Source organism: Lates calcarifer, linkage group LG19 (assembly GCF_001640805.2).
Source record: "Lates calcarifer isolate ASB-BC8 linkage group LG19, TLL_Latcal_v3, whole genome shotgun sequence".
Taxonomy (NCBI): Eukaryota; Metazoa; Chordata; class Actinopteri; family Centropomidae; genus Lates; species Lates calcarifer.
This window is the reverse complement of record NC_066851.1, coordinates 18994421-19012161: the sequence shown is the minus strand read 5'-3', so window position 1 is coordinate 19012161 and position 17741 is coordinate 18994421. Positions and strand designations below refer to the sequence as shown.

The window sequence follows — 17741 nt, the reverse complement described above, 5'->3', positions numbered from 1 at the left end:
AAAACCAAAAAACGACCTCAAAAAATGTAAAATGATCAGGATTGGACACAGAACTACAGAGACGCAGTAAGACCACAAAGAAACAAAGACGCTGACCATAAATAGATGAAAAATAGCCACGTAAAGACGGAAAATGATGCAATAAGACCACATACATGAGTTACATGAGGAGGCAAGGTAACTCGTGCATTAACAGAGAAGGGTAATGCTAACGCTCGCTGCTAAAGCAAATGCTAACGCTAGCCGCTAGCTAGTTCGCTCCTTAGCCTTACCTTCGCGCCGCAGGTGTATTCAGTGTCCAGCCTCACTCGTGTTCGACAAAAAAAGCAGCTTCAAAGCTTGTTTTAGCATCCACACTTCGTTTATAATTAAGTTTTCTCACAGTACTGACAAACCGAAGCAGCGGCTCAAACATTGATTTGAATCTGTTTTCCGACTTCGTTTCTCCGCCTCTCTGAGCTCCGCCCAGAGGCTCATGACCGATGACGACACACGACGCAGCCAATGGCAACACACGCAAGTCAATAACGGCAGAAAAAACGCCCATTGGCTAGCTGATTCTGTTCCGCCTAGCAACCGCCTCTGATCTTATAATACATCCACGGGGAGGGTGGGATATCTTAAGGTTTTGATCACGGATGTATTATTAGAGCTGGATACGGTGCCATTTTCCCCATGTGCCATCATCTCACTGCTGTTGGTTCGTTGCTGTGAGAAGTACAATTGGAAACAGTGAAGAATATTGTCAGTTATATCTCAGAGCTGGAATATTGGACAGCTAATTAATAACTTCCATATTGTTGAGCGTTACCAACATGCAAGACCAGTAAAAGCTTGTACATTAAATCACAGACGTGTGTTTTTCTCTCTCTCAAACAGCACCTCACAACAGTTGTTGTCTGCAGACGGCAAAACACTGGTTAACCTGTGGGTCATCCCTCACTTTTCTGAAGTGCTTCACATGTTCAAAATGCTTGAAGTTTCGGTGAGATGCTTAACACTCAGCATCAGTGCAACAAGTGATGCGTTTCACTGCTTTCATTTTAAGAAGACCATGAATAATTTTAATGGAAGTGTTGTACAACAGAGCTGAGTAGATCAGTGCTCATCTGAATCATTTTAATGCTTGTTTTTGTCCTCCATGTTTCTATGTTGGTGGAGGAGAACAATTCACACAAGTTAGAAACTAAACTATATCTGTGTCTTTCATTGACTTTCGCATCATTTTTAGGGTCTAAATCCTCTAGAATTTATTTTATTGTACCATTTGTTCTGATTTCAACAGACCTGTGCCACAGCTCTCCATCACACTCTGCAGATAGTTTCAGCTCTTCATGACATTATTTATTACCTGGTGAGTTTCTCCAGACTTGGAAACACTGAAAACTCCTGTAGCTGGAGGAGAGACCGGGAGGCACCAGCCTCACATCTTGTAGCTGACTGGGGAGGCACTGAAGGCATCGGTAGGTAGAGGTTACAAATAAAACATCACACCTGCCCATATGAAAATACACTAAGAATAATGTTTGTGTAACACAAGTGCAAAATGATTCACCAGCAGAAATGCAGACTAATGTGTCAGATCTCGAGTAACTGGAGTCAAAATGGACAACACTGACTGAGCAACATTTACAATCAAATAAAGGACACATAAATGTGTATGTTGACAATCGATCAATATCTCCTCCTCTCTGGTTGTTATACAGGAGCAGAGCTGCTGGAGATCCAGCGACAGGTCGACTGTCTGTCTGATCCCAGCAGCCCAGAGTCTGTCGGGCGTCTGCTGCAGCTACGAAGGCAGGTCCTCCTCCTGCAGTTTGATACTGCTGTCAGACACCTCATCAGGTCAGTTCCTCATTATAGACACTCCTGCAATCGTCACTTGCTTCTTTTCTATATTTGCGTTCAGTGGCGCTCCTGTGCTCTTGCTGCTGGTTCCTGTCTGCCTTTGGCTGTGCTTCTTGTTGCGTTTTGAGCACTGATGGTTTAATACAGTTGACATTTTTGCAGGAACAAAGTAGCAGTAAACACTATTATAAATCAGCCAATACTACATGATCATTTTAAGACTTCTCCCCTTCTGTCATGTGTTTCTTGTGTTCAGGGAGGCGTTCCTCTCCTCTGGTGATGTGGCTTCTTACCAGAGTGTGAGTGACAACATGACGACTGCTCTCCCTCTGCTGAGCGACAGTATTCAGACGGACATGTTCGCTCTCACGTTGCCTGTTCCTCGACCTCTAGACACTCGAGGCAGTCAGGTTGGATTAGTTGTGGATACTAGAGAGGAAAATTATCACATCATATATCATATCGGCTGAATCATATCATTCCTGTTTGTTTTCCTCTCCAGGCACAGATGATGTATTCATGGAGAAGTTTCACAGCCTGTTATGGATTGTTTCCTCTGCATATTTGGGACATACCATCCATCGAATACAGCCTGCAGGTTCAACACAGAATATTTTATCTTACATGTTTAGTCAGTCTTCTTTTTACCTGCTAATGATGTGGCCTGGTGATGGCAGTCCACCTCAGTCAGTTTCAGAACAAGATTTCTCCCTGAAGAACATCTTTTACTGAACTTTACTGAAACAGACAAACAAGGTGTCTCACAGATAATAGTTGTGTTTCTCTGCAGCTGTGTCTGAGTGGTCTGAGTACCTGTAGCAGACTTCAGGCCAATGCAGCGCTCCTTGGTGTGTCGCTGCTCATGGAGGACGTCCTGAACGGTGGACGAGACGTTGAGCCTGTTCGTCTCCACAGTAACAAAGATGACCTTCTCCACAGTGGAAAACCTAATGAGGTAAAAGACAGTTTTTTAGTTGTTATAACCGACTAGACAGCTTGGATTATTTGTTATATTTGTTAAATGTCAGGTTTTGCTATGTTTTGTCTTTGTTTCAGGGGGATAACAGCTCCTCAGAAGCTGAAGCAGAGGAGAAGAAGACGACCACTCCTCCTCCTCAGGATCCGGTTCGAGTCCAGTCAACGCTGAAAGGTTATCTTCTGCTGACGAAGCAGCTCCAGGTCTTCAAGGAGAGCTGGGCTCGAAGACGTTTGGGCATTGAGATTTTCAGTTCGACCAGACTGTATCAGCAGTTTGTGAAGCTCTACAGGTACAGAAAGATGTTTAGAGACAGAGAGGATTTTATTTAATATAGGCAGCTGTTTACATTTTACTAGTTTTTATTTGTAAATATCAGATCTCAGTGTTATCTACAAGGATTTTTTAATAGCTGTTGGTTAAAACAGTAATTATTTGAATTGTTTTATTTAATCCTATATTTAAATTGGTTGTATTTGCTTTACAGAGCTGAAATCTTTTACCCCAGTATGAAAGCTCTGGCTCAACAAATGGGTAAAGAGCGTGACTACGAGGTTTTAATTTCTGGCAGCCAGGCTCTCCTGCCCCCTCCTGGAGCCTCAGAGGTTGATGTGAAAGCCTGGCAGGTACAAGTTCAACAAATACACACAGTTATGGTCTTAATGGTTTTAATGATAAGACCTCATTATGCTGTAAAATGTCGTCCTCTCAGCTTCACAGGCTGCTGGAGAGCACCGAGTGTGACATGATCAAGGCAGTGCAGAGGAGGATCAATGGAGAGCTGACCCTGGTGGTTTCAGAGCGAACACGGCAGGATACATGCCTCCCAACAGGTGTTTAAAAAAAAAACACACAGTCTATTTTAATGCACTCATCTTAGACAGAAGAGAAAATGACAGATTTGCAGTTACTGTAAAAATATTCTGTGTTTTGACAGAGCTGTGGAAAAAAGCCCCACTGAAGTACAGTTTGTCTCCTGAGCGGCCGCAGATTGTGGAGACGTTCATCCAGCAGCTGATGGAGGGAGCTGAGCAGGTGGAGGGACAGGTAGAGAACAATAACTATAATATTGAACCTCTACCTTTTGTTTAATATATGGCCCTATATGTACAGATTTGTATTGCTAAGAAGCACTTACTGCATATCAGAGAAACTTCATTCATTTTAAAATACCAGAGCAGATAAAAACGTTTTCTCTTGTCTTCCCCATCAATGCAACAAACGCTTACATGCTGAGTAATAATATTACAGAGTGTTTCATCTTTCAGCTGAAGGTCTCTCAGGATCATCTCCAGCAGTGTCTCACTCACCTCGGTTCATCTCTGATGGAGCGAGAGCGTCGTAGCTTCCTGCTTTACTCACACTTTTATGAACGAATCCTGCAGCAGGAGACTCAGCTTCTGTACCAGAGAGAACAGGTACGTGTGTTTCAATCAAACAGTATATTTAACTGGCATTTTATAGAGATCTTTTATTTTAGTATTGAAAAACTAAAGCTCATATACCAGAAAAACCTGCTGTATCAGACACAGTCATAGAACACATGTGAACACTTCATCTTTGGTGTCATATTATTTTATTTCCATTTTTAACCTCAGGATTTAAAGGATCTAAAGGACTCTCAGACAAGCAGCCCTCACAAAGAGGTAGGTACTACAGCTAGTGTAGTAAACCACTGTGACTTTGTGGCTTAACAATAAGAAAAAGAAACCAACTTAACAGCTGGGAAATTAAGCGTTTTACTCAGAATGAATGCCTCTCTACCTACCAGCTGTACTTAAAGATCAAGACAAGAAAGCGTTTTCCTGAAAATAAACGTTACTGTACCGTGTTTATTGTTCCACAGGTGTCAGCTCTGTGTCGTGGGATGATGTTGGAGATCTCAGCTCTGCAGGCTCGAGTCGCTCAACTTGAAGAAGAGAATCGTTCTTTAGAGAAACAGCTCAGTCTCAAATTTAAAGAGCGTTATGACCCTTTGGTCCGACAACTCTTCTCCACCTGTATCCAGCTAAAGGTGAGAAATGTAGCCTGTTTGCTGCTGTAACATTATTTCATTTCTTATTTACCTTCATGTGTCTCCACCACCTCTCTGCATCTGTATCTCAGGCCAGACTTGATGAGTATCACCGGCAGATGGAGCAGGATGTGAGTGTGATGGTGAACAGGGTAAGAGAGGAGGGAGTGGACAGAATCATAAAGCTCAAAAAGAAGTATGGCTGCACCAAAGACAACGATGGACTCACTCTCACACAGTTAAAGGTGCAGTGATGTAAGATTTTTATATCTTTACATTTCAAAATCTAAGACATGTGCTGATCAGAAGAGAAAAAGTGTTTTTGTTTCTTTTCTGCACACTCTTGTGTTCTGGTTGTGTTTGTTAGAAGGAAGAAGTCCATGAGTTGAAGCTGGAGAACAGCCGGCTGACTGCTCTGCTCTGTAAACTGAAGGCTCTGAGTCGATGGAGGCAGGTGGTCGACCAGGAGAAACTTCACAGACGGCTGCTTCAGACTCAGCAGGTCAAAGAAATGTTCAATATTCAGAGAAATCTGATTCATTTCCTGCAGGAGGGAACTGAGAGCAAAGCTGGCAAATGTTCAGTGTAAAAGGAAACAACAGTATGTAGTTATGTATTTAGTTTTCACCTGTTATTTTTTGTAATATCGGATCAAATACATTTACAGTCAGAATTAGAGGTAAATATGTTTAACTGGTTTAAACTAGCTTTGTATTTTGCCTCTACCTTTGCAATCAATAGAGAAAGTACATTGAAAATACATTTATTTTCATCTCTGATTTGTCTTTTTCAAGCTCTTCTAATATTTAACTCCTTACTTTTTAAATTTTCTCAGTGCTGTCTTTTATATAATTCACATTTATGCTTAAAATGTTTTTTTATTTCCCTTGTTGCTTATATGCTGAGAAGTATGCCTTTTAAAAATGATTATCTAATTATCTGAGGTGAAGGATAAAACACTGAGTATCTTCTTTCTTTTTTAAAACATGTTTTCATTATTTACCTTATTGATTCATTTATTTAGGCATTAAATTATACTTGTGTCACTACATATCCTCAGCAGGGATTTTAAACTATTTTATTTAAACTTTTTTGTGGCTGAACTTTTTGTGGTTTTTTTTTGCTGCCATGTATTTATCAAGGAAAGTGATCATTATAAGAGCATCACAGTGATTACAGTTGTGGTTTTTACCTGTTGTGTGCAGAGGGAGATTACCAGTCGCACCGAGGCCCTCAGACTGAAGATGGTAGCAGAGGAGGAGGTGGTTTTCCTGCAGGAGGAGCTGGACGCCGTGCGGCAGGTGTTGACCCGCTGCCAGGCCGAGAGCAGCCGCACCAAGAAGCTGCTCAGCAGGAAGGTGAGCAATAACGTTTGAAATGATCATAATTAAGAGGCAAAGAAACTATGAAGCTGCTAATTACAGCTTGGACATATTCCCTACATATCCACTGACACTCGTTCACAGACAGAGGAGCTCCAGGTGGCCCGGCATCAGTCTGCACAGGAGGCCCGCAGCAGGCAGGAGCTGGACAGTTACCGAGTGCAGAGCCTGGAACAAATGAGAGCTGACGTGGAGGAGAGAGGCCGACAGCTCAGAGCGCTCAGCGAGCAGCTGGACAGAGGTGGCAGGATGAACCAGTTACAGAGACAGCGCAGCGCCAGAGAGATCCGACAGGTCTGTCAGTTATATTTATTAGACTGATGTGTGTGTGAGTGGATATCTACTGTCATACTATCTCACAGCTAAATAAAACTGACTTGACTGAAAACCATGTACTGTATCTCCAAAATTCAAACTTTTCATGAGCTAAGCACAATATTTTTATATGATTTTATATTAATTTTCAGCTTTTTCCAGATACACTAATGAGATTTTGGATGTTTAGCTTTAAAATGTAGAATTTTCTCAACCCAGTTAATCAGAAAAATTCATTATCATGTAAATTTCTCATACTTGGTTCTCACTGAACGTTGATTATAGGCAAAAAAATGATGAAGAAAACATCATATATTTAATATTTTAAATCAATTAAAAACAGAGAAACCAAATTTTAATTTAGAAAAAAATCTATCTAAAAATGTATAAATTACTTCTGTGCTGCTCTTTAGTTAGAGGCTGGTGCCCCAAACTAAAGAAAAAAAAAGACCAAGTTAGTAAAAGTTTCATGAGTTATTTAAAAGAACAGGAAGGGAACAATTTCAGATTGTTTCATCAGTACACAGAACTACATAAAGAACAAAAAGTGCTGTGGAGGAAACTGAAATTGTGGCCTGATGATGGCGCTAGAGGAAAAGTCACCAAAGTAGTTATGAAAACTGTAAAGGCTGAGTAATAAAAACATACTTACATCTGTGTGGCTGTAGGTGAAGGGCCAGCTCCATCAGGAGCGCTGCCTCAAACAAGAAGCCTTTCAGCAGGTGGATAAACTAAAAAACCAGGTGAACAACATGGAGGCAGCTTTCTCCAGGTGCACCTCGACATCAGGTACACATTCACAGAGATCCTCTCTAGATATTGAACAGTTTCTCAGACCAACAGTTCACTCAGAGTTTCTCAATTTGCTTCAAATAATTTCCAATTCTCTCTGTATCTGTTCTATCACAGGGCAAAGCAGGACTTGTTACACGCTGTCAGTCAGCAGATTGAGCACCACAAGTCCCTCAGCAGGTACTGTACCCACCACAGTATCTTAATCTTACTTTCATCTCTGCAGCAAAGTGATAATCTGCAAAAAAAAAACATATCTTGAGAGTTATACCTTGATTTGTAGCCGCTCGTGTGGTTCAGGAGTCAAATTAAAAGACCTCAGATACTCCTAACTTTTCCTGATGACATTTTAAATTCTATTACAGATTGTATTTTCGCCCGCAGTGTGTATGTGTGAAGCTCGGTCTTTGTTCTATTTCTGTCTCAGGTCTACGCAGGGCCAGTCAGCAGCAGTCCACCCTGCAGCTTGGCAGCCTCACAAACTACACCGCACTTCAGGACTTTGCTGCAGAGCCAAGACACCAGAGAGCAGAAACAGCCAGGAGTCGCTCAAACACAAGAACAGACAGACCCAGAGCGGTGAGCGAGCCTCAGCAGAGTGTGTGTTTAACGGAGTTCAACTAAAGTTTACTTCCCAAAAGTGCTGTAGTGAAGTGTACGTGCTCAGAGTAGAGTAGATATAATAGAGACAGGCTCAGTTTTCAGCCTGCTATTCCTTCTACAATTAGAGTTGGGTCTGTATGTATAAATACAGTGTTTATTTACAAGACGACGGTTGCATATCAATCAAGTTTCACAAATATCTTAACATATTTGTCTGTTATGCCTCTTTTTGTTCAGTACTCTAAAGTCTTTTCTGTCACTAGTTTAACAAAACAGCAGCACTTTTGTCCAGAAGCCGATGTTCAAAGTTTATTCTTGACTCTGAAAATAGCAGATGACAAAACAATCTCAAGACAACGTCGATTTTGTAAATGTTTGGGAGTTTTTGATCACAGTCAGGATCCGAATTTGCTCAGTTGTCATGGAATTTTAGTTCAGTTGTTGTTGAATTATTTCCATAAACCAAAACTTTAATTGAACAGCAGCTACAAGTTAGAAATAAGAGATGATGGTAGATGTTAAACCACAGTGTAACAGCAGCAGAAGTGGAGACGAGTCCGAGACGTGGCCTCTGCTTCTCTACAACTATCTATAGCTTCCAGCCGCCATAAGCTGCAAGTCAGAACAGATCAGGTGACGCTGCAGCTGCAAAACCCCGAGTGTTTTGAATTGTGTCTCACTGCTTATTATTTTCACCTTTGCGACAGGAAGAAAGTGTTATAGTCAGCTTTAAAGCGCTAAGACAAAAATGGACCTTGTGGTCATTTTGTTTAGTTAACGGCTGTTTCTGAGGTCAACAATGAACCCAGAGGCTCAACACTTCAATATTAATTATCAGAATTATCATATGTGGGAAATGCACTTTAAAACCATGAATAATTATCTCTGAAATATTGTCATATTATATTAGCTTACGTTATAAATTGATACATTTGATTTCAGTATTGCAAAGCTTCAAACTGTTTTTGTTTTTCTTTCAGGATTCGTCTCATGTGCGTGTCCTGACTGCAGAGACATTCTTACCAGAGCTGCACTAAGTTATCCCTGGGTGTTTTGTAGAGCAACACCAAGTTGTTTAACAAGTTCAGTCAGCTGTTATGGGCTGTTGGGCTGTGCTGAACGCTGATTTACTGGTTGGTTTACAGCTTAACGTGAACAAATTTAATCTACTTCAAAAGCAAAGAGATAAACCTGCTCATTTTCATTCAACACCTCATTTTATTATCTGTTGTATTCAGACTGTTTCTTCTCCACCACTGTTATAAACATAATTCAAGTTTCAAATTGAATGAACAATAAACTCCTTTCTATCCATTTCTAAATTAAAATGCTGTTGATGAGTTTTAATAAAACAGAATTGTAAGAAATATTTTAAGGACACTGGTAATTGTTTTTTTATTAATTGCATATACTTTTATTGCTGACAAAGCTTATTCTTATTCTTCTCACGTCCAGTCCAGTGTGAAAATCAACTCAGATTCATAATCCATGCAAACGTTTTTGATCACAAACTGGAGTCGTCATCCATAAACTGTTGTAAACTGTGAGCAGGGATTTACACACAGTTAATGTTTTTTCTCAGCTGACTCTACTACATATTATATTTGAACAGAAAACATTACATTGTCAATTCATTGCTCTTCAGTGGGAAAAGCAGTAAAACTGGTTCCTATAAAAATACTCTTACTTGATGATGAGAACTGTGCTCATCTACTCGTGATGTGTCCTGTAGCAGCATATTTCAGTTTAGATTCACCAGCGTCAGATTTACGTCCAGGCCACACTCAGCCCTCCTGCGGCAGCCCGGTGGTGTACAGGTAGGAGACGGTTCCCGCCTGGATCTGAAACGTTTGTCCCTGGATGTGGTGGCTGGAGATCTGCTCGCTGGTCTGGCTGATGGAGATGGGCTGGCCGCTCTGGCTGCTGATGTGAATGGCCTGGCTGTGCTGCTCCCTGCTCGCCTGAGCCTGCGAGGTTTCCAGCTGCTGGACTGGCGGGTGCATCACCTGCAGCTGCTGGACGGGTCGCTGTGCTATTTGCAGGGGCTGCGGAGGACCGTGGTGGGACTGCAGCTGCTCCATCGCCTCTTTACTCAGAGTGATGACGTGCATCTGCTCAGGCTGCTGCGTCATCTGTCCCTCCAGCATGCTGACGGTCTGAATCTGAGCGGCCTGGTCCACCACAGCGCCCTGAGTGACCAGAGCCACGTTCTGCACGTGTCCTGACGGCTGGGTGAGGAGGGTGAGTCTGGAGTGGGCTGATTCTGCCGCCTCACCCTCTGTGGTGATGATGCTGATCTCCTGCTCCTGACCCGGCACAAAATTAATGTTGTTGACGTCACCCGTCACCACCAGCTGGATCTCCTGGTCAGAGCTGTACTGCTGGAGCTGCAGCTGCACCTGAGGAGCTGCTGAGGCGTCTGCTGCCGCCACCGCCACTTCTGACGAGGCCTCTGCTGACGCTGCTCTCTCCTTGCTGTGAGACTTAGTGTGAGTTTTCAGGTTGTCCAGGCGGGTAAATGAGAGGCTGCAGAAGGAGCAGGTGAAGGGTTTCTTTCCTGAGTGAGAGATGACGTGGCGTCTTCTGGCGCTGGGATCTGAGAACGACTTGTCGCAGATGTTGCAATCATATGGCTTCTCCCCTCTGCAACAGAAGAAACATTATCATGGGATACCTGCATTAACTGACTTAAGATAACTTCTAATATCATGGATATACAGCAGAACTCCAAACCTCCTAAAACTATCCTATCTTGTTAACTACCAGCTCAACGTCACGGAGAGCAAATGTAATATTTTGTTGAATGTATTCAAAGAGGTTATCAGGGACAGGATGAATACTGTAGGCAGTGTGGTTAAAAGAAAAGGCTGACCCTTTTTTTAAAAACACAAAGTAAATAAAGAACATTTGAAACAGATGGAACAGATTGGCTTTTTTGTCACAATATACCTGGAAAATCCCCTCAGGAAGAATGGACGCCTCAACAAAATAATCTACATGGAGAAAATGACCTTTAACTTTAGACTACGGGATGATCAATATGTAAAACACTGGGAAACTGGATTAAAAGCTGTATCTGTGATTATAATGTCAAGTTAAATGTGTGTATTCTGATAATAAAATACCATCGTCTCTTACTCATACTACAAGAGACACCTTTTACATGCATATAGTCATTTAATCCATTGTTAATGTAAAAATATTAACTGTAGCAGCTCATAAATGAAATGAATTAAGAACCTTTAAGTAAATATCAAGGTTAGAATATATTTCTCACCTGTGAATCCTGATGTGAGTCTGCAGTGTGCTCTTTGCTGTAAAACACTTTCCACAAATCTCACATGTGAACGGCTTCTCACCTGTAAAAACATCATTCATGAAAACACTAACTATTGTTAGTTTTAATATCTCACTGATTACTCACAGATCTGTTGAAGCTTAATTTTACCTGTGTGAGTTCTCAGGTGTTTCTTCAGCTGAGCCGTGTCCATGAACTTGTGATGACACTGAGCACATTCTGGTAACGATTTACCTTTAATTACAAAAATAAATAAAAACATTACTCAGCCTTTAAAGTGAGAAGTTTAGAATCAACCTGCTGCTGTTTCTCTGCTGATTCTCACCTGTATGAACTCTGTAATGACTTTTAAGTTGCCTCTTCTGAGTGAAAGTTTTTCCACATTTATCACAGTTGAAGGATTTCTCTTCTAAAGATACAAGTAAAATAAAAATAATATACAGTTTAGCAGTTGAGTACATCCATGACTGATTCATTAATGATGGGAAAAAGTAATCATCAGAAAATAAAACACCTTCATGGAGGTTCATGTGCTCCTGTAGGGAGTGTTTGGTGCAGAGAGCTTTGGAGCAGACGGTACAGACAAACGGTTTCTCTCCGGTGTGCATACGCTGGTGAACCAGCAGAGTGTGCTTCTGGGTAAAACTCTTCCCACAAACCGGGCACCGGAAAGGCTTCTCTCCTGGGGGAGCAGTGTGAAATACAGTGAGGGATACATACAGGTGGCAGGTACAGCATCACCAGCAGAGTAATATGGTTTATTTGATCAGTGAGAGACAGATGCTTCAACTTTTCCTCCTAAAATCATGATGACTGACACCTGAAAATGAATTGGCAACAGTTTTGATAACTGATAAATCATTTGAAATGCCAAAAATTCACTTGTGAATGCTTCTCAAATTATTATATATATATTCAAGTTTTCTACAACAGTAAACTCAACATCTCTGGGTCTTTTTTTACTGTTGGTCACACACAAAAAAGGTTTTACACTATTTTCTGAAAATGAACAATCAGCTGATGTTAAAGAAAATAACTGTCAGATGTATTGATAATGACAATAAGTGTTGGTTGCAGCCTCTCAGTTCTTCTTTGATGAAATAGTGCAACCTTTACCAAGGTTTCTGACTGTTAATAACTTAAAACACATAAAAATACCTGTATGAGTCCTTTGGTGAATTTTTAAAAAGAGGTGATTTTTAAAAACTTTGTCACACTCCTCACACCGAGCCTCTGTGTTGGGATATTTCCTTTTCCTTCCTCTTTTCCCAGGCTCGTTGCTTACTGCTGAGTCATAGCCCACTTTGTAACTCTTGTATTTTGTTGGAGGCCTGATTTTGCGTTTGCTCTGTCGGCTCTGGTGCGCCCCTGGGTTATAATCTGCATCGTCTCTGGGTAGAGAGTCGACATCTACATCCTGGCAGTCCACATCTCCAGCCTGTCCCTCCTCTGAGCTCTCACATGGAGTACTTCTCCCCTCCAGCTCTGTTACAGGTGCAGGTGCAGCCACATTATTCTTTGGTCGTCCTCTTTTGCGTTTCGACGGATCAGGCACCTCAGCTTTGTCTGCCTTCACCTCATCACCTCTAACGCTGGCAGCAGAGCCTGTGAGTTCAGTGAGCACTTTGACAAGGTCGTTGACCTCCATAAGATGAGCCGTGGCCAGGAGCTGCTCTGTGGTGCCCTCCTCCAGAGACACCTGGGCGCTGTAGATGAACTCCAGCACAGCAGAAAACATCTTAGCTGCCATACCGTCCAGTTTATATGTGGACCGGCTGATGTGATCCTCTGACGTGAACATGTGGGAGAAGTACTCGCTGCTCGCTGCCAGCAGGGCTTTGTGCGCCTTGAAGTGCACGTCTTCCACGACAAAGGTGACATCGCACAGCAGGTCCCTTTTCCTGAGCTTGTCGAATTTGCTCAGGATGCTCTGCTTGTGTGAATCTGAATGAAGAGCCGTGAGTGATGAAGTCGGGGCTGTTGTATTCTGAGACATGTTCCTCTCAAATACAATCACCTCTGTCTCTGAGGAAAAGAAAAAAGGATCTGTCAAAACAAGACTGAGAGGAACATCTGTCTTTGTATGTAAATGTAATTTAATTAACTTTGCTTTAACTTTAAAGATGCCCAAAACACTTTCAGTATTGACTGATAATGAAAATACTTGAATACATGAATGTTATGATTAAAAATGACCTTTATGAGCCCAGGTTGATCTCTTCAAATTGTTGAAATCAGACCGGTTCAAAAACGTAAGTTAGAAAAGATAAAATGAATCCAGAAATTCTGAAAAGCTGGAAACAGGTGTTTGCATTTTAGATCAATAACAACAAATGATCAGTGGTTGATCGATTCAGTAAGTGTTTGTTTCAGTACTGGTGCTTGAAAAGGCACAAATAATGATTTTTTTACGTGATTATATCTTTTATAACAATTTGGTGTAGGGCTTCCTACAAGTATTTAGTAGTGTCTGCCACACTGATGCTAAGTTCACCTGCTAATGTTTGGTTTCTAAACTACAGGTAAACCCCGTGCACTGATGCGAACAACTTGGAGGTTAGCAAACAAGCTAACTTACATCGTCAAACAAAGCATCAAACAAAGCATCCGCTGCTGACCAGGAACAGCACAAAACTACTAGAAACAGAAAAGTGGAACGCCTGAAATAATGGAGTGTATTAACGTTTGTCAGTAACAGGACCCAAACAGTTCAAAGCGCACAAACCGCGGTGTAATTTAAAACAGTGAGCTTTTAGGACCTTACCTTCGCCTCAGTCGTTGGACGTGAATATGAATGACGTCTCGCGAGATGTGCGGTCCCTCTGACGAGATCCACACACAGCTGATCTACAATGTTCTACAGACGTCACAAGCTCCTGCTCTGTGAACGGGCTGAATGCCATCACATGTTTTATAGATCAACTTGGTTTCTCTCCATATGAACAGGATTAAAATGCTCCATATGTTTTGTTTACAATGTTAAACCAGTGCCAGAAATGACTGGTGCAAACGTGCATTTTTTTATGCAGCGTATATTTGTTCATTGAAATAATCGTTGTCATTGCTGGGGAGATTCTATTTATGACCGGCACTTTCCCCAAAGGCTGAAGAAGTAAACATTTGCTGCCTTCTGTGCAGCGGACGAAGGAGATAGTGAATCTAATTCACGGACAGGTAGGCGACAGGTTGGCTTGACTGCACTTAGCTTTAGAAAAACTGTGTCGGACTCAGTGTGATCAGAGTGTGCAGTTTGTAAAAGGTCGATCAAAATTTGAATAACAGTACCATGAAGATTACACTTCACAGTCTGTTTTGAAGAAGCTGCACCTTGAATGTCAAGAGACTAATCCCTTCATTGAATAGAAAAATTTTTTGGCTCGTCATGGTGGATTTCACAACATGAGAGGAAGCTCACATCAACTTTACTGCAAACAATAAGTAGCTAAGGCTGTGCACCTTGCACATAATATAAATATTTCGTGGTGGAACAGAAGGAATTAATTGACTTTGCACTCCACTGTATGTATTTGACAGCTAAAGTTCTTAGTGCAGATTAAGATTAGTTTATAAAGTATGATACATTGACAGATTAAACTGCCCAGCAATTTATAAATAATCTTTTTTAAAAGTTGTAACTAGCTACTTCTTTCAGTATTGACCAATCTGCAGGTTAGTGCTGCAGTGATTGGTCCATTAATCAATCAACAGCTCTGGTAATTTATTTATTTGGGTAATAATGAAATACAGATTTTCTATGTTTTGTATTATTGCTAAATGAATATCTTTTTGGGATTTGGACTGTTCGTGGGAGAAAACAAGCATTTTATTTTTAATAACTGTTTGATTAATTAAAAATACTCAACAGATTGACAGTTAATAAAAAATACATTAGTCTCTGCTAAGTAACAGCTGAGTCTATGTCCTTTATGAGCCCAAGTTAAAATGAAAATATGCTTCTTTATAGTTTTATGCATCAGAAAGAAAAATGTGCTAAAATATAATAATACTCCAGCTGTGATACCCATGAAATTCTACTCAATTAAATAGAATATTTTCAATGTAAGGATTAGGAGGATGTGAATATAGCTGGTCTTAGGGCACCTGCCTCATGTATTTATAAGATACTGTGACACTGAGGAGAAAGAGAAAAGAATTTAAGTCTGCCCTGTCTCTGTTTGTGTATAATTGTTGAATCATTAACAAAATGACTCAGTTTTATCAAAGAAAAGTACTTAAAACTGGAATAACTGGGTTTTTATGGCTGTGTGTGACCTAGTTTACAGTGTCTGTTATGTAACACTATCACAAAGGCAGGGTGTTGGACTGTATTATTGATCCTTGGACTGTGGGGTCACTTTGGGATTAACTTTTGCAGAACCAGTATTAATAAAGGTTGTTTTGCAGCACTTGACACAATCCTCTACTTCAGGTCTACCTCCAGATTGAGATGCACAATGAAAACCGTCAGGGTTGCAGTGGTGGGAGCCGGAGTGATCGGATTCTCCACCGCCGTCTGCATCGCTGAGGCTCTTCCCTCGTGCTCCGTTACTCTGCTGGCTGACAAGTTCAGCCCGGACACCACCAGTGATGGAGCTGCTGGGATCCTGTTTGCTGCAAAGTTTCCAGGTAGGGAACAATATCTCTCACAAAAAGGGGCATCACGTTTCAAAATGTTGTGTAGTCAGGGATGCAATTTTATCACAGTGGCATCATCTCATCATCCACTCTTTAATATGCAGCACGTGTTAGTTTAACATGTTGGAAGTGAGTGATTTTACTGTGTTTCTCTATCAGATATTCCCTTGGAAAGACAAAAGCGGTGGTTCAAGGACAGCTTTGAACACCTGTTGGCCATTGCCCAATCGCAACACTCGCCGGAAGCTGGAGTAATGCTGAGCTCAGGGTAACGACTGTTACACTGTACAGTGCCATACAGAGGTGGTTATATACTCATCAGGTCTCTGTTGAAACAGATCTCTTGTCTTATGGTGATTTTGTTCTGATTCCCCTCCAGCTGGCAAATCTTCAAAGAGGTTCCAGCAGATAAGAAACCCTTCTGGTCAGAGTTTGTGATCGGTTTTCGATCCTATGACCGCCCGAGAACTGAAACGGTTCCCGGATCACAAGTTTGGCCAGGCGTTCACCACCATCAAATGTGAATGCACAAGCTACCTGCCGTGGCTCGAGAAGAGGTTAAGCTTATGTTTTTAATCTACTACAGGACCTTTGAGTGTATATATAAAACAGTTGGGTGTACTCTCTATGACATGATGTTGACATTATCTCTTGTCATTTCTGAAGGTTCAGAAAAGCTGGAGGCCAAGTGCAGCAGAGGAGAGTCACCAGTCTTGATGAATTAAGCAGCAGCTATGATATTATTGTCAACTGCTCTGGTCTGGGCTCCAAAATGCTGGTGGGTGACAATCCAAGTGTACCCAGTCAGAGGCCAGGTCCTCAAGGTGGTGGCACCCTGGCTACAGCACTTTATTCGAGATGGAGACGGGAAGACGTACATCTACCCCGGCATACACAGCGTCACCGTAGGCGGCACGAGGCAGGAGGGCGACTGGCGACTCCAGGTGGACGAAGGAGACACAGAGAGCATCCTGGAACGCTGCATCAGGCTCGAGCCGTCGCTCAGAGAAGCCAAAGTTCTCAGCAAGTGGGTCGGTCTGAGGCCAAGCAGGAGGAACCCGAGGGTGGAGAGGGAGGTGGTGCAGCTGCAGGGCCGACGAGTGCCTGTGGTCCATAACTACGGCCATGGGGGTTGGGGAGTCACTCTAGCCTGGGGAACCGCCCTGGACGCACTGGGGCTGGTCAGAAATTGCCTTCGTGAGATGCCTCCACAAGCGAAACTGTGAACAAATTCTGCTGCTAAATCCTCATTTTAGTTAGTGCTGATATCATATTTTTAATAACACAGTTTCAGGGAGATGTAAATCACTGAGAGACAACAAATCAAAACTTATTAAATGCATTAGTAAGAAAGAACATAAGAAAAAACATAATTAAATTCACTATTTTTTCATAAATAGTGAATTTAATAGTAATTTAATATACTGATAACAGTGGTGAACAATTCTTGCTTATGAGGGAATTTCATGATAAACAGATTTTTTTGTTTGTTTTTTGGTGCCAGTAACAGACAGCTGCCTTTGAGTGCAGAGATGTACTGTCAGAAAGGCAGAAAACATTTATTAAAGTGAGGCTAGAGAGGTGATTAACAGCCTTGTATATATCAAAGAAGCCTTTATTAATTAAGTTAATGAATTGAGAAATACTGTACAAAAATTACTGATGTGATAAGCACAACTGTTCTACTACTAAATGTTTTTTGTTAACAATTTACATAAAATGGAGTTTCTGAAATACACTGATTGTACCTGTGTGCCGCAAAACTACTGATTGTTTACTGTGTGAACTAGTACATTTGATATTTCTTCCTAATTTCTGTCACTGATTGTACTTAGATGACACAAATATCAACAAATTTCTCTTATTAGCAACACTTTG

General features: G+C 41.5%; 3 protein-coding genes across 4 annotated transcripts; 2 read left to right on the top strand and 1 right to left on the bottom strand.

Annotated features, from left to right (window-relative positions):
* Nucleotides 1-275: 275 nt before the first annotated feature.
* Nucleotides 276-9018, top strand: si:ch73-242m19.1 (coiled-coil domain-containing protein 162). Its single transcript, XM_051078352.1, has 21 exons — nt 276-985; nt 1286-1463; nt 1707-1845; nt 2105-2258; nt 2351-2442; nt 2596-2803; nt 2905-3116; nt 3312-3450; nt 3537-3657; nt 3762-3871; nt 4093-4242; nt 4423-4470; nt 4671-4838; nt 4931-5083; nt 5206-5340; nt 6044-6196; nt 6305-6514; nt 7204-7324; nt 7445-7507; nt 7755-7906; nt 8911-9018. The coding sequence occupies exons 1-21, from the start codon at nt 962-964 to the stop codon at nt 8965-8967; spliced, it is 2787 nt and encodes a 928-aa protein (XP_050934309.1). The 5' UTR covers nt 276-961; the 3' UTR covers nt 8968-9018.
* A 30-nt stretch (nt 9019-9048) lies between these two features.
* On the bottom strand, nt 9049-14035 carry zbtb24 (zinc finger and BTB domain containing 24). Of its 2 annotated transcripts, none has more exons than XM_051078011.1 (7): nt 13993-14035; nt 12387-13253; nt 11743-11910; nt 11554-11637; nt 11379-11462; nt 11208-11289; nt 9049-10573 (listed from the first exon to the last, which is right to left on the bottom strand). In XM_051078011.1, the coding sequence occupies exons 2-7, from the start codon at nt 13222-13224 to the stop codon at nt 9715-9717; spliced, it is 2115 nt and encodes a 704-aa protein (XP_050933968.1). In that variant the 5' UTR covers nt 13225-13253; nt 13993-14035; the 3' UTR covers nt 9049-9714. The 2 variants fall into 2 exon arrangements, with proteins under 2 accessions (XP_050933968.1, XP_018559237.1); XM_018703721.2 differs by lacking the exon at nt 13993-14035 and adding an exon at nt 13807-13967.
* A 101-nt stretch (nt 14036-14136) lies between these two features.
* On the top strand, nt 14137-17734 carry ddo (D-aspartate oxidase). The gene is given in 7 exon segments (XM_018703708.2): nt 14137-14402; nt 15658-15854; nt 16023-16131; nt 16243-16315; nt 16317-16420; nt 16530-16653; nt 16655-17734. Coding segments are annotated over 6 exon segments (1017 nt in total). The 5' UTR covers nt 14137-14402; nt 15658-15682; the 3' UTR covers nt 17090-17734.
* The last annotated feature ends 7 nt before the right edge of the window (nt 17735-17741 follow it).

Bases quoted from the DNA above. Each gene is read 5' to 3' on its own strand.
- si:ch73-242m19.1 (XM_051078352.1), top strand. From the start codon at position 962: ATGTTCAAAATGCTTGAAGTTTCG. The intron at 4,243-4,422 runs GTACGTGTGTTT...TTTTAACCTCAG, and splicing joins TTCTGTACCAGAGAGAACAG to GATTTAAAGGATCTAAAGGA. The intron at 7,325-7,444 runs GTACACATTCAC...GTTCTATCACAG, and splicing joins CAGGTGCACCTCGACATCAG to GGCAAAGCAGGACTTGTTAC.
- zbtb24 (XM_051078011.1), bottom strand. From the start codon at position 13,224: ATGTCTCAGAATACAACAGCCCCGACTTCATCACTCACGGCTCTTCAT. The intron at 11,290-11,378 runs GTAAAATTAAGC...ATGTTTTTACAG, and splicing joins ACACCTGAGAACTCACACAG to GTGAGAAGCCGTTCACATGT. The intron at 10,574-11,207 runs GTGAGAAATATA...CTTCTGTTGCAG, and splicing joins ACTCACATCAGGATTCACAG to AGGGGAGAAGCCATATGATT.